The sequence below is a fragment of the Rhinolophus sinicus genome, linkage group LG07 (assembly GCF_036562045.2).
Source record: "Rhinolophus sinicus isolate RSC01 linkage group LG07, ASM3656204v1, whole genome shotgun sequence".
Lineage (NCBI taxonomy): Eukaryota > Metazoa > Chordata > Mammalia > Chiroptera > Rhinolophidae > Rhinolophus > Rhinolophus sinicus.
In genome coordinates, this window is record NC_133757.1 from 70,740,564 (window position 1) to 70,767,694 (window position 27,131).

General features: G+C 55.0%; 1 protein-coding gene across 3 annotated transcripts; it reads right to left on the reverse strand.

Moving 5' to 3' along the window:
- Window positions 1-3,062: 3,062 nt before the first annotated feature.
- Window positions 3,063-27,131, reverse strand: SEMA6B (semaphorin 6B). Of its 3 annotated transcripts, none has more exons than XM_074337620.1 (17): window positions 26,805-27,131; window positions 13,603-13,752; window positions 13,336-13,459; window positions 11,629-11,689; window positions 11,432-11,494; window positions 10,877-10,978; window positions 10,410-10,500; window positions 9,959-10,078; window positions 9,411-9,499; window positions 8,576-8,793; window positions 7,613-7,744; window positions 7,235-7,384; window positions 6,602-6,784; window positions 6,366-6,512; window positions 5,551-5,628; window positions 5,367-5,425; window positions 3,063-4,871 (listed from the first exon to the last, which is right to left on the reverse strand). In XM_074337620.1, the coding sequence occupies exons 2-17, from the start codon at window positions 13,721-13,723 to the stop codon at window positions 3,997-3,999; spliced, it is 2,613 nt and encodes an 870-aa protein (XP_074193721.1). In that variant the 5' UTR covers window positions 13,724-13,752; window positions 26,805-27,131; the 3' UTR covers window positions 3,063-3,996. The 3 variants fall into 3 exon arrangements, with proteins under 3 accessions (XP_074193721.1, XP_019599571.2, XP_019599569.2); XM_019744012.2 differs by lacking the exon at window positions 26,805-27,131 and adding an exon at window positions 14,574-14,704; XM_019744010.2 differs by lacking the exon at window positions 26,805-27,131 and adding an exon at window positions 14,464-14,612.

Consider the following 27,131-nt stretch of genomic DNA (forward strand, 5'->3'; position numbering starts at 1 on the left):
GCTGAACCTGAGCCAGGCAGGGGAAAGGGAGAGGTCAGGATTGCAAAATTGTTTCCTGGCAGAGAGGGAGGACAGCAGAGGGGCTTGGCTTGCTGTTTTCCCCTTGCTGAAAACTTCTGCGCAGTTTTCCTTTCCCTGATTCTGCTTTTGGGGAGAGAGCACCCAAGGGTCACTGGGGCTGAGTCTCCCCTCCCCCATCCCAGGAATCAAGGGTCAAGGTTGCAAGGTGCCAGTCCTGGGGGATGAGGACAGCTCTTTGAGCAAGAAGTACTATTTATGACACATTTGAGCAACCAGGAAGTGCAGTGAAGAGGACAAAAAGAACTTGTTTTGAATTCACGACAGATTTGTTGTTGGATATATTTTTATTGAGAAGACTTTTTTTTTTATTGAGATGACTTTTTTCAAAAGCAAGCGATGCCGGAAGTCTCCACAGTCTTTGAACAATGTCCTGGTTCTGAATCTCAGCTGTGCTAAGACTGCTTTGTTTTGTGACCGTGGGCAAGTGGCTTAACTTTTCTTGGCCTCCGTTTCCTCATCTGTGAAATTGAACTCAATCTCCCAGGGCCCCATCTACTCTTTCTTTCTTCATCTGAAGCTGATTTGTTTTGGATCATCCTCATTTCCTAATAAATGCATTCGAAGGCTACCCATTTCCCTTTGAGAATGGCTTTGGCTGCATCTCATGGGTTTGACTATTCAGTGCTTTCATTCTTGTTGGGTTCTAAACATTCAGGTGTGCTGTTATCTTCACCTGTAGCCAGGACTTCTGTCATGCCTGGCCATGGCTTCTTCTCCCTAGACCCATATCTGAAGGGTTTTGTCCCTACTGATCTGTAAGGATGACTGAGTTTTGTCTTAGTGGACACACAGGCTCAGAGACAAACATGCAGGCTGACACTGACAGGCACAGATAAAGAATGACAGATAGACACATGCATGAATACACAAACATAGATATTGACACAGAAACAGGTGAAAATACATAGACAGAACCTAACAGGGACACAGACAGAGCAGGACACACAGGCCAGATGGGCAGATCTGCAGAGACGGACACACAAAACAGACACACACAAAAAGTGGCAAAGGACCTGAATAGATATTTTTCCAAAGAAGACGTACAAATGGCCAACAGGTACGTGAAAAGATGCTCCACATCACACATCAGCAGGGAAATGCAAATCAAAACCATGAGATATCACCTCACCCCTGTTAGAATGGCTATTATCAATAAGTCAAGAAATAACAAGTATGGTGAGGATGTGGAGAAAAGGGAATCCTCCTGAACTGTTGGTGGGATTGCAAATTGGTGCAGCCACTGTGGAAAACAGTATGGAGGTTCCCCCCCAAATTAAAAATAGAGCTGCCATGTGATCCAATAATGCCACTTCTGGGTATTTATCCAAAGTAAATGAGATTACTATCTTGAGATATCTGCATCCCTGTGTTTATTGCAGCATTATTCACACACACACACACACACACACACACACAGAGGAATTATTACTCAGCCAGAAAAAAGAAGCAAATCCTGTGATTTGCAACAACATGGATGAACTTTGAAGGTATTATGTTAAATGAAATAAGTCAGACAAAGAAAGACAAATATCATATGATCTCACTTGTATGTGGAATGTAAAAAAACACAAACTCATACAAACAAACTCATAAAAACCGAGAGTAGAATGGCTGTGGGGGGTGCAGGGGAAATGAGGAGATACTGGTCTAAGAGCACAAACTTGCAGTTATGAGATGAATAACTTCTGGGGACTTAATATACAGCACGACTGTAGTTAACAACTATATTGTATACTTGAAAGTTGCCAAGAGAGGTTTTAAATGTTCCCACAACTCATACAAAAAGGTAACTGTGTGAGGTAATGGGTGTGTTAACCTTACATGGCGATCACTTTGTAATATGTACATATATCAAGTCATCAAACTGTGCACTTGAAACTTACACAACGTTACATCTCAGTTATATCTCAAGGTGAAAAAACAGACACAGGTTCAGGAGGAGCTGTTAGATGCCGTTACAGTGTTTTGTGTTTATTATCAGTTCTTTATTATCTCTTGTTCACTGCTCCATCCCCAGATCCCAGCACACAGTAGGTGCTTAATCAACACGGGCTGGGAGAAGGGTTGTGAACTGTAGTGACACGCTAAAGCGATCTCTTAAAATGAAACCAGATTATGTCCCCTGCTTAAAACCCTCCAATGGCTTCCTACCCCACTTAAAATTCATAAGGCTGGGAGAGTGGAGGGATGGGGAGTTAATATTTAATGAGGACAGAGTTTCAGTTTGGGAAGATGAGAAAGTTCTGGAGGGTGGGGATGTGACGTCCAACAAGGTGAATGGACTTCATGTCACCAAACCAAACGCTTAAAAATGGTTCAAATGGTACATCTGAATTTATGTGTATTTATGCGTATTTTACAATTTAAAAAAATGTGTACTCCTCATCTGTGAGGCTCTGCCTACCTGGGGCCCTGCCCTCCTCTCCTTCCCCATCTCTACCTGCTCCCCCCTCACCCTCTGATCCAGCCACTCTGGCTGCTGCTGTGCTCCTCCTCTAGGAGTGTTCCCACCTCAGGCTGTTCCCTCTGCCAGAAATGCTCTCTACACATCTCCCTCGGGCTGCCCCGTCTCACCCAGACTGTCTCACCTCAAATGTCACCTCCTCCAGCAGGTCCTCCTTGACCACCACCCCAATCACACCTACCTAGCACATTATCTGGGTTTTTCTTCATTACACATATCACTACCTCAAATCAAGTTCTAATTTGCTTGTAGTGGCCAGTCTCCCCACTCTTCTGTGAATTCCATGGGATAGGGGTCTTTGTCCTCACACAGTGCCTGGCACACAGTAGGTACACAATAAATATTTGCTGAAGGATCAATCAGAAACGGGCCCCCATCCAGATGCAGACAGGGACCCCAGAATTCTGTTTGCTTCTGTGACACAGCTGTGATTCTCGAAGGTGTTCCCAACTCCCTGGGCCTAAGCCACAGACCAGGTCCCACCCCCTGGAGACAGAGCAGACCCAAAGCCCTGGGGGCCGGTGGTTGTAAACAGTTTTATTGATGGGGAGGGGGTTGGGGAGGCAAACTCCAGAGAGGGTCCAGGTCTCAGCTGGCCACTCAGCTGGCATGCATGGTCAGCTGGAGGTCGAGGGGGAGATCACAAGGAGATGGGTGGCATGGGACCGACCCTCTGACCACCCTGGGGCCGTATTTACAGGGGGGCCCAACCTCCTTCGGCACCCCCAGCCCTTTACACAGCTACTGCCAATACAACTTCTGGGCAGGCTCTCCCAGCCCCCCTGTCTGAAACCCCCCTCTGTCTCCCCTCAAATTCCTAACCGGCACCGTGGAGGCCCCCCCGGCCCTCTGGAAGACCCTGCATCGGCTCAGCCAACGCCCAGGCCACTGGGGCCACCGTGCTCACACAGACACGCACCCTGCACGCGTGGCCCATCCCCACGCACACGCTGGCAGCAGCCTGGCAGGCATACACACGCATACCTCCCTCCCGGCCCCTCGCACACAAACACGGCACACACACACACACACACACACACATACACACTCACACATGCCAGGAGCCTGGGTCAAGGAGGGACCTTGGGGGAGGGCTTGGGTCTGCAGCTGTGGCCCCCTCCCCAGCCGGTCACCTCCAAGCCCCTGGCCACCACCCCGAGAACGGAGTTGTGCAACTGGGTAGAAAACTGCAAAAGAAATGCAAATTGGAAACAAACCCAAACCCACGCAGGTTAACCTCAAACCCATAGCACATCCTTCTCTCCCCCCCAAACCGCCTCACGTCCCATGACCCCAATCGGGATGGGGGGCTGAGCCCGTTGTGCTTCCCTGTGGCGGAGGGGCACCCCCACACTGGGGTGGGGGGTCTTGAGCACCCACTCGGAGCTCGGCCGGGTCTCTCGCTCCTGGTTCCCATGGCTGGCACCACCGAGGCGTCGGGGAGCCCCGGCCTAGGGCACGGGGGGCGCAGTCCTGTCCGTCCCCCCATAGGAGAGGAGGTGGGCCAAGTCTGTGCTGGGCCGAGCGTGGCGGCCGCGGTGACGGTCACCTGGCCTGCCCTCGCCGCTGTTGAACGTGTGCGTGCGGCGCAGGGTGACTGCTGCTGGGGCGTGGGGGCCTGGCCTCCGGAGGCTGCCCGTGGGTGGCGGGCTCCAAGGCCGAGGGAGGCTGTCGGAGGCTGAAGTTGGGTCCAAGGGGCCCGTGGGTGCCGACACCACCCGCCGGCGATCCGGGCTGGCGTGGGGGGTGAGCGGGAAGTCGCCGTGGGAGGCCCGGCTGGGCACTGGGGGCTGCTCAGGGGCCCGGGAGGGGGCCAGCAAGAGCAGGGAGGAGGAGGCTGAGGCCGGCAGCAGGGGGTGGCCGTGCTCCCAGGCTCGGGGGCCCAGGGCGTGGGGGTGCGGGGTGGGCAGGCGCTTCTGGGGCAGTGGCGTCTGCTCGGGCGTGGGCAACAGCCCCGAGTCCAGGTCATGGGGGCCACCCTGTAGCAGCGTGGCCTTGGCCCACCCGTTCTGCATCAGGGGGGCCAACAGGGCCTCAGGGGTTCCCCCAGCTCCACCACCGCCTGCGCCCCGGCCCCCAGGGCCGGCCCCCCGGCGCTCGCCCAGCCGGCTCACGCTCAGCACGGCCTCGCCGCCCCCGTGGGCCAGGATGGCCTCCTTGTCCTTGCGGCGGGCCAGCTCGCGGCGCTCGCGGAGGCCCACGTACCAACCCACGCTGAAGCCGGACACCACAGCGCCCACCACGAAGGCCGCCACTGACGACGTCACCAGCAGGTTCACCGACACCAGCCCAGCGCGCTCCTCTGAGAGACTGGCCCGCAGGAGTCCTGGACAGGAGGGCCAAGTGAGAGGGGTGGGCGAGGGGACAGTCCTGGCCACACCTCCCACAACCTTGGGCTTATGTGCCCATTCATCTGTCCTCTGGAAGTCTGTCTGTCTGCCTTGTGATGTCTCTTTGTCCCTTTCAAAGCCCGTCTGTCTGTCTCTCTTCCCTCGGGGTCCATCCATCTTCTCAAAATCTGTCCATCTGTCTGTCTGTGATGTCCCTGTCACTCTAGAGCCTGTCCGTCCATTTGTCTCTTGGCATCTGTACCCAGCATGTCTGTCTCTCATTATCTTTTTGTCTCTTTCAAAGCCTGTACATACATCTGTCTGTCCCCTGGCGTCTGTCCCTCACCTATCCAGAAATGGGACCTCCTGCCCTTCCAAAGCCCTGATGGAAACCAGTCTCCCCAGCCATCTGGACATGGGTGGCAAAGGGCATGAGAACCCTGGGGACCAGAATTGAGGGTGCCCAGGCCTCCTCCCCTTCCCCTACTTACCTGTGCAGTCCCCTAAGGCTGAGGTGCTGGCCCCGGACACATCCTGCTCAAAGGTGGCCCTAACGGGGGGAAGACAGACACACTCAGCAAAAACCCCTCTCACACAGCCCAAGTTGGAGGGAGAGGGAGCCCCGATAATCAGGCAGGTCAGACATCCTCCCCCCATGTTCCCTTCCCCTAATACCTGGTGCCTGGACTGAGGAAGATGCAGGAACCGTCGGGGGCCCACCCGCAGTAGGGGTCCTGACTGCCAATGCAGTTCCTAGACAGACAAAGGACCCCGCAGGTCTGTCAGAGTCCTTTCTTTGCACAGGGCTTCCTACTGTGAACCCGGGAGTACTGGCCACAGATATCTGCAGTGGGGACTATTTAGTCTCCATTTTACAGACAGGAAAATGGAGGCTCAGGAAAGTTCACTTCTGCCCAGGCAACAGAGCTAGAACTGGAGCCCAGCGGTCTTGCCCAAGAGTCTGTGCCTTGGCTCTGTGCAATGGTGTCGGCATTGCCATGATGGTGCGCGTGGGGCAGGGGCTTCTCAGTGTGGAGGGCTCACAGAATCCAGGGGGTGCCAACACTTTGCATCTGATATTTCCAACCATTTTAGAGTCAGGGAAAGAGCCACCTACCTGGTCCCCAGCTTCTGCTCCTGCTGCTCTTAAAAATGTCATTCAGGTCCCTTCCCTCCTCCGCCCACAGCCCTCCAGGACTCCCACCTCCCTTGGGGTAAAGGCTCAAGTCCCCCTGTGGCCCACGCAGCCCTGCATGACCTGCCCCATCCCCTCCCTGCCCTCACCTTCTCCTCTACTCACTCTGCTCCAGCCACACAGGCCTCCTCGCTGTTCCTCTAACACCCCAGGCACGATCCTGTGCCCTCTGCCCCACTCATCTTTCAACAGGTCAAGATGCTGTTGGGCCCTTGGCTCAAACTCAGCTCTCCCATGCTCATCTCCCTTCAATTCCCCCCACACACCTCAAGCAGTGATCCCAGGGGCCACTCACTTCATGCATCCCGAGTACTGCTGGCAGCGGGCTACGGGCACGCGGACCACACAGTGGGGGAAGGCTGCCAGCAGGCCTCCTGAGGCCACGTCCAGCTCCAGGCTTAGCAGCCGCTGCCCGGTCTCGCCTCCACCTGGCCGTCCACACCTGGAGGTGAGCAAATTGTTAGCCTCAAGGGTTGTGCCCCATCTCCTTGCCTGCTGGCCCCCCCCCCCCCCGCCTCTGCCTGGCCCCACCTGTCTGGCCGGAAGGTCTCAAACTCCTCCAGTAAGACACTGGGTCCGGTGGTGCCTAAGGCACTGGCGTTGGGCCAGATGAGAAACTTGAGGACCGTGCCCGCCTCAGAGCCCAGGAAGACGATGGTCTGGTTGCCCCAGGGTCCGGCGCCCACGTCCACAGCCACTCGTGTCAGCTGGTGCCTGGGGCCAGGGCAGGAGGGGTCAGGTTAGCCCCACCGCCCCTGTGGTCCCCTCCCACCCCCACTGAGCAGATGCAGAGACACCACCCACAATGGGCAAGATGGGCACAGGCGTGGTTACATGTGTACACATTATACTCCCCCAAAACAGACCCCTAAACTGGGTTACCACCTGGGCCCTTCTTTCCCTGAAGTTCTCTGTCTCTCTGTGTCTTTCTCTCTGTGTCGCTGTCTCTTTCACTCTTTATTTCTCTGTCTCCCTCTCTCCATGTGTCTCTCTGTGTGTCTCTGGGCAGCCCCCAGAGCTGCACGCTGTCTCAGCAAGACTGCTCTCCATCCTCTCCTCATGTCCGCAGTTGGCTCAGTCCTCCCTCCCCACCCACAACTCTGGCCTGGGCTTTCGTCACCACCCTCTGCCTCATTGGGACCCCCGCCACACACAGGGACTGACCGTGTCAGAGTCCGTACTATCCAGGGCGCGTGGCCCAGCGAGGGCACCGCCTCGTCCATCAGGGGATGGGTCTTGACAAAGTTGAGGATCTCGTCAGGGAAGGCGCTAGAGGCGTTGTACTGCATGCCGGGAGCTGCACAGCACCCAGGCCTGGATGGGGATGGGGGGTGGTCAGGGCAGATGTGGGGGTCCCCGTATAGGGGCTCTGATTCTCCAGGGGACGCGCTGCCCTACCCCAAGGGCCTCAGTGTTCCCCATCTGTGTAATGGGTACAGCTGAACTTAGCAACAGCCAAATAACCACCTGGGAGTACAGGCCCTCAGTCGTGGGGACAGAACCGCACCCAGGCACCTGGCTCAGGATGGAGGGGGCTCTCACCGGGGCCTTGGCACCTGATCCTCTGGCACAGGCGTCCAGATGGACTCAGGGGACTTCTGCTCGCGGAAGCGGCCTTCAAACACGGCAGCCACCTGTGTCATGTCAAAGGCGCAGACTGCCGAGCCAGGGATGCTGGGGGATTAGATGAAAAAGAGTGGTGAGCACTGCCTCGGGCAAGTGTGTGGAGGAATCCTCCTTGTCGTCCGGAGCTGTCAGCTGTTCTGCCCCCTGGGCCAGAGATGTCACCCACCTGCCCCATGCAGTCACTCTGCCTCCTGCACAGTGCTCAGACTAGACCATATTTCAGCTCCTCGATGGCCACCCATGTCCAGGGCCACCTTGTCACTTGCCTGAATGTCCAGTCTCCCAGATGCCACTCTTGCCCCCTTACACCCCATTCTAAAAACACATCAGCTTTCTAAAAACACATCGGACCTTGTTCCTCTTCTGCTCCTCAGTCTCCCATGGCTCCCTAGTGCTCTCAGGATAAAATCCAGGCTCCTCTCTGCAGCCCCTCACCTCCCTGCTCTCATATCGTCCACTCTGCCCTTCGTTCCCTCTACTCCAGCCACGTGGGCTCCTCCCCATGTGTTTAAACACACCAAGTTCACTGCAGCCTCATGGGCTTTGCACGCGCTATTCCTCCACCTTGGAATGCTCTTCCCTCTTCTTTCATCTCACACTCACTGAAGCCTAGGTCCCATGTCCCCTCCTCCAGGCAGCTCTCTCTGATTCCCTCCTCCAAAAGTAGACGATGCTGATGCCTCCCATCTGCTTCGTTCTGACCAAAAGGCCTTGGAGGGTCAGTGTCTGGCTTTGTTCTACCACGGCTGGGGCTGAGGCCTCTTGTGGGTCCAATCTTGCCCAGCGCAGGGCCCAGGGAATATGCAATGAGTGAATGTGGGACCTCTCCATTCATGCCAACCCAGTGCCCCCAGTTCGCTTCCATTAGCACCCACTGACCTGTTGCTGGGGGTGGAGAAGACGGCCAGGACCACGGGCCGGCCTCCCAGGCTGACCACGCCCGTGACGGCCTGCAGCACGTTGAAGTAGAAATGGGAGTCCCCGGGCACAGAGCAGTTGAGCCGCGCCTTCAGGAAGGACGTCCACTGCTTCTCCAGCACGCGAGGGGAGCCCCCCACGTCATTCTTGCACACTCGTGCCACACGGGACACCACCACCTGGAGTGACAGTGGACAGACGCCCCCTGAGCCCTGTGTCCCAGGAGGCCTGCCCACAGGCCGTGCTGCCTCCCACCCAGGCAAGAATGGAGGAACCTGGCCTTGGCTCAGTGTGGGACCCCAGCTGGTCACTGTACCCCGCTGGGCACCAGATTCCCCAGTGGGCATGTGGGGATGACAGTGAGGACCGCGACAGCCATGACAATCACAATCATAATCACTTCCACTTACGGCTCATTCGCTATGGACCCTGCACTTTGTTCTCATTGTCTCTAACTCTCCTCCCAAAGCTCTACAGAGGAGGGCCCACTGATAGCCCAGTGTACAGATGGGGAAACAGCAAGCTCTGAGGCACAGGGCAAGCGAAGTGACCAGCCCAAGGTCACACTAGTGGTAAATGGTAGTCTATGCACAAACTGTCTGGCTGCTGGAGTAGGTGGGTAGGTAGAGGGATAGAGGAATGAATGGATGGATGAGTTAGTGGATGGATGGAGGGATGGGTAAATGAATGATTTTGAAAGAAATAGTGAAGGAGATCATCAATGGAGGCATGTGTGGGTGCATTGGGCTCCATGCTGCACTGCCAGGGCCTCTGTGGGAGGGAAGGGGGGCCTTACCTTCTCCAGGTAGTTAAACTCCATCGCAATCTCCCGGAAGAAGAAGTAGATGTGGCTGTCCCACTCCACCGCGTGCACAAAGTAGGGCTCTGCAGGAGAGGAGGGGTCAGAACCCAGCCCCTGACATGAGAAAGGGTGTTTCTGGAGGTGGGAACACATCAGCCTGGGTGGCTGCTTTTATGGTGAAAGGGGACATTGACTGATTATCCAGGCAAAAGAAATTAGACTCAAAGTTTTGGGGTTTTCGGAGGGGGAAATCCTAAAATTACTGTCTACCTTCCACAAACAGCAACATCTATTATTTTTGTCACCTTCCTCCCTCATGTGTTAAAGAGATGAGTTCCCTCTATACCCTTCTTGTGGTTGCATTTGGGGCTTCTAAGCCACCCATTTCCAGCAAGTTCTACTTTAGATTCCACTTCAATCTTTCCTCTAGTTTTGTCTTTAAAGAGACCAATAGGTTCCACAGATGACATGGGAGTCCTCCTCCCCCTATCTCCTCTGGGACTCTTACTGTGGTGGGGTGATTTGCTGAATGTCTAGCCCACCTTTGAACCACTTGGAGTCATGTTTCACGGTGCGCAGAGTGGGCCGGTTTCCAAGGCTGCGATAGATGACGGCATCAATGGCTAGGAAGTCGGTGACAGTGGCTGTGAAGAGCATTCCTTCTGGATGGGGGTGACGGGGGGGGGGGAGCAGGTGAGAGATTGGATGGTCGAGGCCAGGGACTGCGGGTCAATACTTGATCTTCCAAGACTGAGCTCTGAACCTCAGTGAGCCACTGTCTCTAGGCAGAGCCCTGACCTCATATAAGCCCTGAGCCCAGGCTGAGCCCCAACTTCCACTGAGCCCTAACCCCAGCTGAGATTCTGCCTGTTTCACAGCTGGACAGATGGTCTCCAGACACCTGCTAAATGACCCTGACTCCAAGAGTGGAAAATGACACGACTTGCTCCAGGTTGGGGCCCCATCAGATGGTCAGAGTTGGGGGACACTCACCAGAGAAGAGGGCAATGTTGGCGTGTTTAGGATCATACGGGCAGCGGGCCATGCCACTGATGTTGTCCCCGAGCGGCTGCAGTGTGTCTATCTGCAGGGGGACAAAGCCTGAGTGACAGAGCTTCTGGCCACACCTGGCAGTCCTCAGCTCCCCCACCCCCCACTCCAAGGGGAATCCTGGCTCCACCTTGGAGGCTGTGTGACTTGACCAGTCACTTAACCTCTCTGGGGCTCAGTTTGCTGATCTATAAATGGGTCTGAGTCGATCATAGTTAATTATATAATTGGTTAAATATGATCTTCGAATCTTGCGCTCTGGGTGAGGAGGCAAGGAGGGCATATCCAGTAAGGCTTATCTGCAGGAGGCGATATGGCCTGGGGAAAGGGGACGGCCAGTAGAGGGCAGGTGAGCAAAGGCTTGGAGGTTGGACCTGAGCCGGCCAAGGCTTCGAATGCTGGAAACTCACACTGTAGTTGGCGCACACAGGGTTGAAGGCATTGGAACCGCACACAAAGAGGGTGGATTCATCCCGAAGTAGCAGCACCTTTACAAAGTTTCGACACTCGCCCTGGGGTGGAGAGGGAATAAAGAAGCCAAGGTAGGTGTGGACAAGGCTGTGGGCCGTGAGAGGGCGTGGCTCAGGCAGTGGGAGAGCTAGGGCTACTGTGAGGCCTTACCGGGAGGGCCCAGGGATATGGGCGTGGCCATGACGTGTCACACTTAAAATAGGACTGGGGTGGGGGCGTGGCCATGACAAGGGACAGGGGCCAAGACAGGGAAATCCGTACTTTGTATCATGGCCAGCCACCAGCCAGGGAAAGACAAGGTCTATGGGCGTGGCCATGGCTGAGGATCATTAGGGGGCGTGGCTAAGCCCAGGCGTAGCCATGGCATCACCAGGGTCCAAGAGGGCTAGGGATGAAGGGGAAAAAGGATATGCCATGGGCTTGACCAGGATGAACTGGGGCGTGGCTGTGGGAGTGGGAGTGGCTGGTTGGGGGCGTGACCAGGTCTCACTCACCTCCTGCTTGCCCTTCATCCGACACACGTTGATGTCGCTGGGGTTGGAGCGCCAGGTCAGCTTCTGGGGGCACAGAGAACCGATGAGGGGAGCGCGGTACACTACAGCCCTAGGAACCCCCGCTGGGCAGGCCCGAATCTACCTGGTGAGAGCCCCAAGTGCTGCCCCTTCCCCTCCCGTTTGCAGCCCATCCTCACCCGCTGGTACCGCAGCTCCGTGGAGGTGAACGGCTCCAGCTCTATCCGGTACAGATTGTCCCTAGGGGAGGGGTGCAGTTAGTGAGATTGTGGGGGGCCTCCACCCCCCACATTCCATCCTCCTGATGGCAGAAGTGGTGTCCCACATGTAACACGCAGGGGCATGCTAACTAACACCTCTGCCACCAGCCACTCCAACACTGAACATAACTTCACATGCTTGCGGATGAGTATGCCCTTACAATCTCTTCATACCCTACAGGTTGATCTATAGTGGGTCTAAGAGTCGATCTAGCACATACATACGTCTCAACATAACCACCAGCAGGCTTACACACCGGACGGCCTACAGGCTACACCCAGGGTCTTTATATTATATCAGGTACCCCACTCAGCACCTCAGTCTATTCCAGGCTCTCACCCCTCTCCCCATGCCAGGGAAACTGCCCTGGTCAAGGTCATTGGTACTGTCGTGTTAAGTACAGCAGTCACTTGTCTGTTCTCCTCCCCCTCTCCACACATCCCGCTTCCTCCTGGGAACTCCATCCTCAGGAGGGCCCCTGCCCCCCAAACTTCCCTAGTTTCCCTCCTACCTCTCAGACTCTGTCTGGTCTCTTCCCTTCTCCACCCATACCCCTCGTGGGTGGGCTCATCCACTCTAATCCTGACTACCCCTCATAGCAATGCCCACAGTCCTATCTCCAGCCTGGGGCTCCTCTGAGCTCCAGACTTGGAGTCGGTTGCCCCTCAACAGCTCCAGCGGAGGGCTCACAGGCCTTTCACATTCAGTGCATCCATGCTGAACCCGATGGTCCCCTCAAATCTGTTCCTCCCCGCTCTTCCATCTCTGACCTTCCTCTGTCCAACTCTGTCCTTCCAGGGGCGTAGGCCACTACTTAGAAGTCACCCTCAACTCCCCTCTTCTACCCGCCCACATCCAACACATCAGACGACACCGTCAGCTCTGCCTTTAATGTCTACTGAGAATTCACCTACTTCTCACCCCCTCTGTGGTCACCACCATATTCCAGACAAGATCATCTCCCACCTGGAACAGCTCAGTCCCCTCCAAACTCAGCCCCCACAGTCTGTCCTCCCCAAAGAAGCCACCAGAGGGCGCCTGTGAGCACCTGAATCAGGTGCCCTCCCTTCTCTACACACAACCCTCCAGGGTTCCCACCCACCTCCCTGAGATAAAGGCCGAAGTCCTACCCTTGGGCCAGAGGCCCAGCAAGACCTTCCTCAGTCCCCTCCCTGCCCTCACCTCCTCCCGCTCTCCCCCTCACTATGCTCCAGCCACATGGACCTCCTTGCCGCTCCTCTAAGACACCAGGCACTATCTGGCCCCAGGGCCTTTGCATAGGCGGTGCCCTCTGCCTGGACTTCTGCCTGTCCCCCAGATGTCCTCATCACTGACTCCTCATCATTTAGGTTTCAACTCAAATGTCACCTCCTCAGAGAAGCCCTGAGGCACCACTTCAGCACTCTCTGTAGGTACCCAGTGAATTTTGACCAAACAGTTGTCCCCACCTGCTCTGTAGCAAGCTCCGGACTCCAGTCATACCCAGAGTTCAGCACCCTTTAAAGTCCCACCCCAGGGACACACATTCACTTTCCAGACAAATAACAGGCCCCATCATGCAAAACCTCCAAAAGGCCCCCAGCTGCTCCCCACACTGTGCATACTCTGCCCCACAGTCCCCATACCTGTCCCCAATGAACAGGGTCCTGTTGACCCGCAGGACTCGCTGGATGTTGAGGTCGTCAGCGCCCTCTGAGGGGGTCAGGCGTCCTGGCCCGTTTCCCACGAACACGGGATAGTGGTTCAGGTCTGGGGAAGGGAGTGGAGAGGGGTGTAATCAAGGGCCGGGTGAGCCTGGCCTGGTGAGCCCTTGGGTAGGAGGGGGAAAGCAGGCTCAACTGGGGACCAAGACCATACCTTGGGACGCCCCCTCCCCCAGAACCCCCACTCACAGTCCCTGGGGGCCACGCTGAGCGGCGGCGGCTCCTCAGGGAAGAGTCCGTGGGCGCCCCCCAATAGCAGCAGCAGGAGCAGTAGGGCCGGGAGGGGAGGGGACACTCGCGGGGTCCGCATGGCGAGGTCCGGGAGACGAGAGGTGACACCTGCGGGCGAGGGGTGGGGCGGTGAGCGGCGTCGCCTGCAGGCCCGACATCCGCCGCCAGATGGGGCACGTGAGCCGCGGCGGCCTAGACCAATTCCCTGAAAAATTCCAGGTTGGCATAATTTAAAATAACGGCAATCGTGGCACTAACAATAATAATACCAGCACTTATTTAATTACCAGAATAACGTTCTTACCACATTTTAGTGAAAGCTCAGGAAACGGTTTCTAATGAAAAATTAATAATGAGAATATTTAAATAATTTTAAAATTAAATGATTTTAAATAATTAAAAGTGAATAATGATAATAGATACATTTCAAAACATATATTTAAAAAGTCAATCTCAAAAGATACATTAAGAAGTCTTAGAATTAAAACGTAGACATCTTAAAATGAAAAGCTCAAAAAAATTTCAAAGGTTCTTGGAAGTTTTTAAACCACAACCTAGGAATTGCAGTACTTGAGAATCTCTGAATACTCCAGCTGGCCAGGGACTTCAGAAGCCCCGGTAAGTCTGACTTCCTTCCCAAGTCCAGTCTTTCTGTCCTCTGCACCAATACTCCTGTGACAGGGCCTCACTACCTCTCCAGGGGGCCTGTTTCCCACTCCCATTCAAGGGAATTTAAAGAACCTTCCAGGTGTGTGGAGAAGAGACCCCCCCTCCCCCCAAAATGATGGTCTGGTTGGTGAGAGTGTGTGTAGAACTCACCCTCCGGAACCCAGCCTTCCACGCCCCTTCCAGAAGGGGTGCTGTCCGGAGGCCCTGAATAAGAAACCCACAGCTTTGTCCTTTTGAGACATCCCGGGCAAGCCACTTGCCTCAGTTTCCCTGTCTCAGCAGCAGGGACACCCCCAAGTCCTGCCATGTTCCCATAGCTTGAGAATTCTGAGCCCCTGGAGGTGGAAGTAACTCGGGAACTTGAGCCTGGAGTGCCTGCCTCCTGGTCTTCAGGGCCCAAAAACAGGAAAGCCTTGCGTAGACCAACAGGGTTTCCTCTCCATGACCCTGAACTTCCAGGATTTGTGACTCAGAGGACGCCGAGATCCCATGTGTGCACAGACACGGCCTGCTTCCTTAAGAGTTTCCTTCCCCGGCTCCTCCCCTGCTCTGCAGCCTCTCATGGCTCCCAAAGATCCTGGATCCAGGCCCCAGCTGCTGCCTGGCATTCAGGGCCTCCAACTTGACTGCCGGCCCCACTCTTGCCTACCCCACTCTTCAAGCTTCCTCCCTCACAACACTAGCCCGGAGAACCCTGGCCTCTCAGGTGCTCTGTCTGCTCTGTGCCTTGGTTTTTATTTATTTTTTAACATTTTGTTTTACATTGTGATAATATACATATAACATAAAGTTGACCATGTTAACCATTTTTAAGGGTACCATTCAGTGACCTAAGTCCATTCACAATGTTATACAACCATCTCCACCATCCATCTCCAGAACTTTCCATCTTCCCAAACTGACACTCTGTCCCCACCAAACACTCACTCCTATCCCCTCCCCCAGCCCCCGGCACCACCATCTACTTCCTGTCTCTATGAATCTGACTCTTCTGGGGACCTCACATAAGGGGAATCACAAGGTTTGTCCTTCAATGTCTGACTTATTTCACTGAACATGTCCTCAGGGTTCATCCATGTTGTAGCAGGTGTCAGAATGTCCTTCCTTTTTAAGGCTGAATAATATCCCATTGACTGGACGGACCACACTGTGTTTATCCATCATCCATGGAGGGACACTAGAGTTGCTTCCACCTCTTGGCTACTGTGAATAATGTTGATATGAACATAGGCAAGCAAATATCTCTTTGAGACTCTGCTACAATTATTTTGGGTATATACCCAAAAGTGGAATTGCTGGATCATGTGATAATTCCATTTATTCTTTTTAGGAACTGCCATACAGTTTTCCACAGCGGCGGCACAATTTTCCATTCCCACCAGCAGTGTACAGGATTTCAATTTCTCCTCCGTGCCATCACTTATTAATATGTTATCTGATTGTACCATCCTAATGGGTATGAAGTGATGCCCGGTGCCGTTTAACATTAGTCATTTTGGTGATAATACAGAAGTGAACCCCACATGCTCTTTTTGGGGAGTCTGGGCCACTTTGAGGCCAACCCCCTCTACCTGGCCTCAGTTTACTCCCCCGACCTTGGGTTACCAGAGGCCTCAGCAACCCCCTCACTCCCCCCCAAGACCATCTGTTTCTCTCCATGAAACTTGAGGCGCCTCTGCTAGCAGCCGCCTGGCGCCCGCCTGTCCGGAAGCGGCCCCACCACCTGCCCCAGCACCTGGCCACCAGGAGCTGCCACAAGGCAGGGAAGCCGTGTGGCTGGCGTGTATGCCCCATCGAGTGCAGGGCACCCAGGCATCCATGTGTCTGTGTGCCTGCAGAGGGAGCATGCTGCCTGCCTGCAGTCCTGGGACATGCATTCATGCCCATGGAGTGGGGGGGGGGGGGGGCGCAACATAAAGCAATAAGGTGACAACTCCCACACAGGAGGGCTCAAGCTGTGGCTGGGCCTCTCTGCTTGATCCCTCAACCGTTACTCCAACTCTTGACAGGCAATCCCATTGTGCAGATGAGGAAACTGAGGCAGGGATGGAACTTCCTCAAGGTCACCCTACTTCATCTCCTCCCATCATCACACTTCCCCCAGGTACCACTGACTTCCCAGGTACCACACAGCCTTGTTACTGTGTTCGTCATAGGTTTGAATTTCCTTCTGGAACATTTCTCCCACCTGGCACTTCTTTGGGCCTGGGTGTCTGGGCTACTCCTGGAACCTGAGACTTGAGTATAAATTTTAAGGATCAGCTGGTAAGTTCTAAAACAAACAACAGATAAAACATAAACCCTGGAGAGATTTTCACTGGAAGGTGCTGAACATATAGATCAAATTGAACTATTGACTAACCCTGATGTTCCCCCACCCCAACTAGAGCCTTCTAGCTCCTTCCTGTTTCAGCTGAGGGCTCAAGCCACACCTGGGAATCACCTCCCAACTCCCTCCGACACCCCTCCGCTCTACCCAGCCTCATTCTCTCAACCTGTCAGCCAATGCCAGCAACCCCTCTGGGCTCTGCCTTCATATTTATCCAGAATTCTCATGCTTTCCCAGTCCATTCGCTGGTTAGCCCCCATCATCTCCCACGTGGGCCCTCCACCTGGGTCCCCTCTGGCTCCCTCCTTTGCATTCCCAGTCTGTCTCCTCTGCAGCAGCCACCAGAGAGAGCCTGTGAACACCTAAGTCAGGGCTTTGTCACCCCTCTCCCCATAGCCCTCCAGGGCTCCCACCTCCCTCAGGTAAAAGCTCAAGTCTTCTCCAGGCCCACACGGCCCTGCACTACCTGTCCCCATGCCCCTGCAGCCCTCCCCTCCTCTCTCTCCCCCTCGCTCACTCTGCTCCAGCCACACGGGCCTCCTCACAGTTCCTCCAACAGGCCAGGCACGGTCCTGCCCCAGGGGCCTTTGCACAGGCTGTTCCCCCACACTTGAAACCCTCTTCTCTCAGATAGCCACTTGGCTCCCTCCTTATTTCAGGTCTCTGCTGAAACGTTCCCTCCTCAGAGAGACAATCCCCCCCCATCCCCATCACCCTGGACTCCAGCAGCCTCGCCCCTCCCCATGTACCTCCCACCCCCACTTGATGTCACATGCTCAAAGGGTCCTTTAGATATTTGTGGTCCAAATGTGGTCCTCGGGCCAGCAGCCTCAGCCTCATTTGGGAGCTATTAGAATGCAGAGTCCCGTGCCAACCAGACTGGCATTTTAGCAAGATCTCCAGAGACCTAACTCAGTGAAGCTGGGTTTATGCTTCATTTGGATCCCCAAATGAAATAACCACCCACATAACAGCCCGTTCAGAGCCCTTCTGCACCCTTGAACTGTGAGCCCCATGAGGGTAGGCCTGGGTGTGTCCAAGACATGGCCCCATAGTGTCTGGCACACCATAGGTGCTCAATAATGGCTTGTTGTACGTTGAACTAAGTGCCAGCACCAGGAGTTGAACCCAGATCAGACCTCCTTTATGGCTCAACTTTGCTCATCACCTCTGCAGCATACACGGGTGTCCGCAGGAGGGTGGGCCCCCCACGCATGTCCACGGGCTCTGATAGCCACTGCATGTCATGGTATCTGTGTGTTCACACATATCCACAGATGCCACCACAGAACACACATGTGCCCCAGCAGTGGTGGGTGGTTCACATGTGTGTGTGCACGTGCCTGTATGTCCAAGTACACACACACACACACACACACACCCAGGAAGCTGCTGGCTGCATGATGGCTTTCTGGTCGTCAGTTAACAAGGAGCCCAATTAAGTGTGAGCACCAGGCTGGTCAACCCCTGTGTCGCCCTACCTTCCCGCCCTGCCCACCAGTGTAATCTCACTGGCAGGGTGGGACAACTGAGGCCCAGAATGAGGGCTGGACAGACAACAGTGTCGAAGAGCCCCAGCTTAGCAGCCCAGTCTCTGGAATGCACATTCTAGGTTCAAATCCCAGCTCTGCCTCTTATCAGCTGCGAGAACTCCGACAGTCACTTCCCCTCTCTGGGCCTCAGTTTCCCCATCTATAAATGGTGGGTGACTATAAATCCAATCCTAATACGTTGCTATGAGGATGAAAGGACATAATTGAGACCAGCACCATCCAACAGAAAACCACTCATGCACATTTGTTGTTTTAAATTTCCTAGTGGCCACATTGGTGATTCAACAGCCACACATGGCCAGTGGCTGCCATTTTGGGCTGAGCATGGTGACTAGCCCACAGTAACTAGAACTATTGAAAGAATAGCAAGAAGGTCCCAGCAGGCAGCGGAAGGACCCTTGGGATTCTCCTCCTTTTCCAGAAAAGACACTGAGCCTTGATTTCCCATCTGTAAAATAAGGCACTAGAACAGGGCCTGGTCCACTTTACATGAAGTGTACTTGCTGGGTGACCTTGAGCCAGAAGCTCACCCTGTCCGGGCCTCTCTGTATCATGGCAGGAACTCAGTGACCTCGGGCCAAGCTTGGAGCCCCTATTTCTTCATCTGCCATGGCAAAGATGGGGCGGGGGGTGGGATGCCCATCTCCAGTTCCATAGAAGGAGCTCCTGTCAGCCCGGCCTCCCCAGGATTCCAGCCCTGGGGCCCGGTGTCCCTGGGGAGATCGAGTAACGAGGCCCGACAGCCAAGCCCCTGTGCTGTCCAGGTCTAGTTACCGGCTCTGCTTACAGCTGCCTCCTCCAGCTGCCTCAGTCACACTCATGACAGGCCAGCCAGGCTCCAGAGCTGTCTAGGAACTTGGCTGAGCAGCCAGAGGGTGTCCCTGGGGCCCTAGGCATGGGGGGCTGGGGAGAGGTCCCCTTGTCCCCCAATGCTCTCCCAATGCCAGTTAACTCATAGCCCCCCAGCCTGGGAGGCGGCCAGTGCATCCCTCTCCATCCTCGACCTTCCTTCCTGTTTCCCCATCAGTGCACCAAGCATGATAACCATCACCATTGGGTTATCACGAGGAGTAAATGAGCTATGCATAGTAGGTACTTAATAAACTGTATTGACTGCTGTGCAGCCTTGGCTTACATGCGCTCCCCCTCTGGGCTTGCTTCTTCTCCTGTGAATCAGGGATGAAAATGTCAGCTCCATGAGGGCAGGGGATCTGGCACACAGTAGGTGCTGAACAAATGTCCTACAGTCCCTACTTATAAAAGAGCTGCAAGGATATGTTTATTCCTATGCATCGACTATGTGCCAACACAGCCGGGGGTTCAGTCATGAATAGGATTGTGTGTCTTGGTGCAGAGCCAGGCATGCAGTCAGCACTCCATTAATGCTTAGTGTCTCCTTTGAAGAGGATGGTACTCCGAATACCTGAGTCATGTCCATCCCATAGCAGCCCAGCAGAGCAGAGATTTAAATTAAGATTTTATGAAGGCCCTACTCTGTGTGTGCCAGGTGCTGGGCAGAGGCCTTCACACATATAAACTCATTTCCTGCCCACACCAACTGGATGAGGCAGAGATCAGCACCATCACCCCATTTCATAGATGGAAAAACTGAGTCTCAGAGAGGTTAAATCACTTGGCCAAGGTCAACTTAGCATGGAAGGATACAGCCAGTATTTGAACCCAGCCATGTGGTTATATTGCCTCTTGCTGACATTTATTGAGCACCCATGATGTGCCATCTGTCTACGAGGCTGCACAGTCTGAATGAACATTTTGAGGCTAAGCGAGTGGAGACCCAGGCTGTCCTGTCCCCAGGCCACTCAGGGAACCAGGGAAGAGACCAGGTGGCAGAGGCAGGACCTCGAGTGGGGGACATGGGCAGGTCCCCGGGGTTCCCGATCCAGACGGGGAGGGGGTGCTCCCAGGTAATTAATTTTAATCACTGTTTGGAAATTGGGCCGCCAGGAGGCAAATCGGAAGCAGCAACTTGTAATTAGGAATGGGAAAGGGAGGGCTGCTTTGTCGGTGATGCAGGGACCATTCCGAGGAAATTAAAGTGTCATTTATACTCAGCGGGTAATTAGGGGGCCCGGAGACAGGCCACCTGAGGGGGCTGGGGCTGGGGCTGAGCACTGATAGATTCCCAAATGGAGGGCCCTGGGCAGGTCTGGGGGCAGATGGGTCCTCAGCGCCAATTTGGAGGAAATACAGTCAGGCTCTGCTTTTGGGATCCAGTTTTGGGGGCACAGGGAAGTAAGGTTCGGCTCTCGGAAGCTCCACTTTAGGGAGGACTAAGAGATCTGGTCCTTGCCCTTTGTGTCCTCCATCTAAGAGCAGAAGATGGAGAGCCTGGCCCCTCTCACTTGGGGTTCTGGGAGCCTTCCTTTCCCCCAGGCTGAACCCCTGCCCTGGAATTCCTCCAGTCACTGCCCCTCTCCAGAAGCCCAGCCTGGGAGGACACAGGGATCCCCAAGTGGGACAGGGCGAATAAGAGGTCTGCAGGGGGACACTACTGAGAGATACTGAGCTGGAGGCAGGCAGGGCTGTGCCAAGTGCTGCTGGGAACGGAAGACCTGGCGAATGAACTTGAAGAAGACAAAGGCGGGAAATAGGTCCCGTGGGAAGGCCCTGGGGTCAGAGTGGACCACAAGTCCTAGTGAGTCAGGGCTCAGGAATGGCAGAGACGCTGGCAGAGCAACATGGGCTCTGGGGGATGGGGCCTGAGAAATGTGCATCAATGGAGAAAAACAGCGAGGGGCAGGGTCCCTGGTTTGCTGGGTGACCTCAGGGAATTTGCCACTTCAATCTGGGCCTCATTCCTCTCTCCTAAGCCTGGGAATCAGATCTTTAAAGAGAAGTCACAGCAAATACTTATGGAAAATCTATTATGCAAATATATGGTGATGGAAGGAGAACTGACTCTGGGTGGTGAACACACAGTGGGATTTATAGATGATGTAATACAGAATTGAACACCTGAAATCTATATACTTTTACTAACAATTGTCACCCCAATAAATTAAAAAAAAAAAGAAATTCTTAAAACAAAAAGAAAATGATGAAAGAAGGAATCTTGGAATATTAGGAATGAAGAAAGAACAACAGAAAGAGGAAAAATATGAGTAAATGGACTTTCATTTCTTGAGTTTTCTGAATTATGTTTGACACTTAAAGGGAAAAAATATAACAACAACAACAAAAAATCTATTATGTCCCAAGCCCTGTGATATGGGGCTTTACAGAAAGTACTGGTGGGGTAAGTGGTAGGGATTCTTCTCACCATTTTACAAGTGAGAAAATTGAGGCCCAGAGTGGGTGAGTGATTGCACAGCTAGGAAATGGCCAAGCTGGGATTTGAACCTAGGCTGTCTGGTCCAGACACCACATTCTTAACCATAGCACTACCTGCCCCGAGAGAAAGAAGTTCTCAGCCCCTCCCTGCAACAGCAAGTCCAAAATCTATCCTATCCACCCACTTGTTTTCCCCTCTGTTGCGTCGGCCTGACCAGCCCTCATCATTGCTTGCCTGGACCAGTGGAGTTGTCCCACCCCCATCCCCAGCACTGGCCCTTGCTGTCCACCATCCATCCTCCCTGCAGCATCCAGGAGGCACCTGTGGTTACCTGAGTCAGGTCCCACCTTCCTCTGCCCACAGCCCTCCAGGGCTCCTACCTCCCTCTGGGTAAAAGCCTGAGTCCTTCCTGTGGCCCACAAGGCCCTGCATGATCTGCCCTCACCCCCTCCCCACCCTCACTTCCTCCCTCTCTCCCCCTCACTCACTCTGCTCCAGCCACACAGGCCTCCTCCGTGTTCCTCCAATGCACCAGGCACAGTCCTGCCCCAGGCCCTTTGCACAGGCTGTGCCCTCTTCCTGGAATGCTGTTCCTCCAGATGTCTGAACAACTGGTTCTTTCTCGTTTTCCAACTGTCAGTTCAAATGCCACCTCCTCAGAGACACACTTCCTGATCATCAGACACTCTCTCTGACTCCATCAGCTCCACCCTTCTCCACTACATCATCCAGTATTATTGCCTTCAGGGCACTCATTATACTTGATTTACTTTACCTCTCTAGTTAGTGTCCAATCCCCACCTGGCTGTGAGCATGACAAGGGTGGGGCCCAGTCGACCTTGGTCACTCCTGGGTCACTGGCAGCCAGCACATAGTAGGTGTTCATTAAATATTTGTCAATTTATCAAATGAGAGCAAAGACCCCACCACTCCTACTGAGACACAGGGCCAGAGGCCACAAATTTCTGCTTTTCAAAGTTATTCCTTTTTCTGGAGTAAGAAAAACAACAGGACTATGCATTTTGTCTGCATCCTATTTTTTAAATGTTCAACCATAGGAAAGGGAGAACAGCATCTATGTTTTACTGATGGGAAAACTGAGGCTCAGAGAAGGTTGCATGAATGAAGAAATGGACTCAAACCTACGATGTAAGTCTGATCCCACTGTTGTGGCAATGTCTAAGGGCAATAATTCAGAGTGGCTGTCCACTACTCATGGGGCTCTGACTACAGGGAAGGGAGAAGTTTCCTCTGATACTACCAGAGAACATGTGGTCTCCCTTGGTGAACTCCTACATATTCATCACTGTCCTAGCTGCAATGCCCCTCCTCAATGCATCTTCTCTGATTCACTAGGCAGAGCCCAGCTTTCCCCAGCTCCATTTGCTTGTTCTGACCATGAAGCAGAGGGCCAGTGCCTACCTCTGTTTCCTCTCCCCACTGAGGGCCAACCAGAGCTAAAGCATCCCTCTCTGGGATCCCAGTGTCACCCAGCATGGGGCACAGCACCGAAAGCATTTGTTGAGTGACAGATTTCCCCAGCTGCCCTGGACCAGGTCTCCCCTAGGGCCCCTCTGGGAAACCACAATGCTCCCTTTGGAGTACAGGTTCAGCCTGGACCAAGGCGCACCCTGGGAAATGTAGTCCTCACTAGACTGAGCCTTACCTTTGGACCCTGGGGCCATACAGTGAAGAGTCATTGAGGGTGGCTGGTGCCCTTCTCCCCCAACCCCATATCCCTGTCAGAAGGGACGGAAAAAGGTCTGAAGGTCTCTGTCTCCCAAGTCACCTCCTTAGTGTTCTGTCACTTTATCTGGACATCCCCGAAGGGCAGGTGATGAATGACTGTGATAATAAAAGATAATTTTGTGGCTCAGGCCCAGACCCATTAGGTCACACACCGAACCCTGGCAAGCCAAGGCTGCACCATTCACAATCATGGGGCTATCTAGCGTGGGGCTCTGTCCCCTGAGCTCCCCAACCCTGCAGCCACCTGCCAGAGAATTCAACAACAGGATGTAGAGCAGGTGGCTGGGGCCTATGTCCATGGGGGGGGGGGGGGCGGCTGCCTGGAGCCTCAGTTTCCCTATTTTTGCTCAATGAGGCTCTACCCACAGTCAACCCCAATCACTGCTGGGTCTTGGACTTATCAGTCTGAGAATCAGCAGCCTCTTAAATGACAGGATTTTAGAAGCACGGTATCTTAAACATTCCAGTTCAGAAAAGTCAGAGCACCTGGAAACTTAGAAGAAATCTGGAAGGTCCTCTGTACCAGACCACTATTAAAATTATTTTTCCAGGATTCTGTAAACATGGCTGTCCAACTCCACTTGCTTGCCTCCCAGGACAGGTAACTCACCATCCCTCCAAGCAGCTAATTTGGTTTCCAGTAGCCTGTCTCCTGGTAGCTACCCTTCCTCACTGCTGCTCAAGGTCTGAAATGTTGCCCATTCACTGTCCTACTCTAACACCTTCCATGGCTCCCTCTTGCCCTTGGGATAAAGTCCTCTCCTCAGCTTGGCATTCACAGACCCTGCCACCTCACAAGCCTCATTATTCATTGTCTCCTATTCTTAAAATAGTCCAGCCACTCAGGACTCACACAAGACACCCCACAGTGGCTCTCTTTGCCATTCCTTCCACCTGGAATCCCTGTCCCTCTCCTCCTGGCAACATCCTTCTCATCCTTCAAGCCCAGCGCCAGCATCCCCTCCTCCAGGCAACCTTCCCAGCTTCTACCTGTCCTGCCCCTGGCTGAGGCCTCTCTGGGCCCCCAGCATCACCCAGCAAAGGGCCAGGCATCCAGACAGTGCCACACCCAGGGTCAGCTAGGGACACTCTCCTTCCCAGGAGATGGGCAGTGACTGGCATGTCCTTCAGCCTCTGGGGACCCAGCTCACCTGTCCCGCAGGCTGACGTCAGGGTCACCTTTACAAGGACAGTTTGATTTCTATCTTCCAGGTCCAGCCCCAGGTAACCCCAGCAACTCCTGTCACAAGCCCTGGGCAGCCACTGCAGATGCCAAACACTCCTACAGGGCAAATCTCCAGCATCTTCTTTGCCCAAGAAGAGGCAAAAAACCAAAGCCTAGCCACTCCCAGGTGACTCAATACCTCCACTTGGAGACACCTTCTCACCTAAAAGCAGAGGAGGCTCACCTAAAACCTGCGGGCCTGTGGGTGCTCAGCTCTGGCAGAAGGCAGGGGGGAGTGGAGGGATTGTGGAGAGGTTACAGACCCACGGCATTCTTGTGTGACCTCTCTCTGCTTCATCTCCCTCCACTCAGCTCCTAAAACCAAAGAGTACCTCTTGGGGAGACCACAGCCCAGAGAGGGCTAAGATCTGTCTGAGGTCACACCACTGTGCTCTTCCTCTCAGTCCCCTGCCTTTTCCTCTATGTTGATTTTTTTTTTTTTTTTTTTTTGAGAGGGGTGGGGTGTTGGAAGCTCCAGGTCTAACTTCTGCACAGCCCAGGGTAGACAGTGGAGTGAATTCCAGGGGAACGTTTGGGAGGGCACTTGGGTCTTTTCATATGAGGGTACCTTTCCCCTGACCCCATCTAGCAGCCCCAGGAGTGGAGAGGCCTGGCTTCCCTCTTCACCCACTCTGCTGCCTCCCTGGTCCTCAGTTTTCTCATTTGCTCTTGGGAATGAGCTGGTACAGGGTGGATGCATTACAGTCTCATGAGGCTCTGGCAGGCTGCCACCTGCCCGATATCCAAGGGGTCTCCTATGGGCTACAGCAACCTCCAGCCACCTTCCTGGAGAGCTTTGGAACCCCCTCCAGAGCCCTGACCCCACCTATAACCCCTATCCATCTCCTTACATACTGTACTCTCTTGAAATAGAGTTTCAGCAACTGCCCAGATACGTCTGAAATTTTCATCCTTGGAAGAAATTGTCTACTAGGATATGGGAAATGGGCTGGGGTGTGGGCAGCCCACGGGGGAGGGAAATGCCCCACCTGTAATGAACTTTGATTTTGGAAAGGGAATTTGGACCCCTTGAGAAGCTGAGGGAATCCAGAGAAATACGAAGAAATGCAATTTTGCAAATTAGGTGGGGGTCCCCACTCCTTCCTCCTTAAATTCAGACCCCCAAAGCTTGAGGGCTCCTCTCCTAACCCGGTACCCCAGTACCCTTCGGGTCTGGGGGTCAAAGATGACAACCTGGGGGTAAGATGCCAAAGACCTCAGCTAGAGAGTGGCTAATCCGGGCTGAGGGTATGTGAATTGCCCCCAGTCGCAGAACTCTTGCAAACACTTCCAGCTCCAGCGTCTACCCGTCCCGGGCAGGGGCAGGGACGGGGGTTCCCTACCGCAGCGCCCCCTCTGGGAGGTGCCCCAAACTCGGAGGACGCCCGGAGGCAGAGAGCAGGACAGGGGGGCACGTGACCCCCTCCCCGGGGACCAATCAGCGCCTGCAGGAGGGGGGCCCACAGTCGGCGCCCCCACCCCGCCCAGCGGCGCGCTTGGAGAGAAATGCTTTCTTTGTCCCTTTGTCAGCTCTTGGGGCGCCCCGAACCCCTGGGGCTCCCACTGCCGCGGTGGGTATCCGGAACGGTCGGCTCTCTCCCCTCATCGCGGCCCCTCCCCCGCGACCGGGGCCCTGGACTCGATTTGGGCCAGGCAGGAGGCTGGAGAAGGCTCGGGGGCCCAAGGTGCGGCGGCTAGACCGTGGAGTGGGGCGGAGGGGCCTCACTGCGCGGAGACCACCACCCCAGCCCCCAGTGGCCCTCGACTTAGCCCTCAGGGCCCCGCCCCCCAACACCAGCCCACATCCCCTTGCAGCAAGCCCCCTGCATACCCTGAACCCCCCACCTGGGCCCAAATCCAGCTCCCCAGCGGCGCAGCCGCGAGCCCCCATTATTGTGCCTCCTACGGCCCCCCCCCCGGACAAAATCTCCACCCGCTGCGGTACCGACAGAACCCCCATTATAGCTCCACATCCAAGCCCCCAGCTGCGGTGCCATTGGACACCCCCATTATGGGGCCTCATTCAGCGCCCCAGGCCCAAATCCAGCCTCTTCAAAGCGTTGCTACTGGACCCCATTATAACGCTCCACACAGTGACCCCTCTAAAATCCAGCCCCCTCCCCAGTTGCGTTGCTGACAGATCCTCCCGTCATAGCACCCCACAAACCCTTTCACGGCCCCAAATCCATTCCCTTCCCAGTGGCGGGGTCCTCAGCACCCCTTCCATTATAGCTCCCGACCTGGCTGCCCCAGCCAACAATTCAGCCCCCATCTGCGTGCCGACAGACAACCCCAGGGCAGCACCTCCCCAGGCCCCTCTCGCAGACGCCCCGGAGCGCTCACCTCCAAGCCGCGGCCGCCGCGAGTGCGCGGGAGGGAGCGCGAGGGCGGGAGGGCGCGGATGGGGGGGTCGGTGCGCGCACCTGTCCCGGCCCGGCCGGCTCAGCCGGGCATCCCGGGTGGGGAGGGGGGCTGGGGGCGCGCGCAATTCCGCCCCCGGGCCGCGGAGCTGCGCTGGGGGAGGGGGCTCAGCCCCGGCCCCCCGCGCGCTGGCGTTGGCTCCGGGGGGGGCGCTGCGCGGCGGCCGGACCAGGGGCGCGCCGCGGCCGCATCTCCTCAGCCAGCCGCGGCGGCCGCTGCGACTCGCGCCTCGGCCACCTCTGTCCCCCG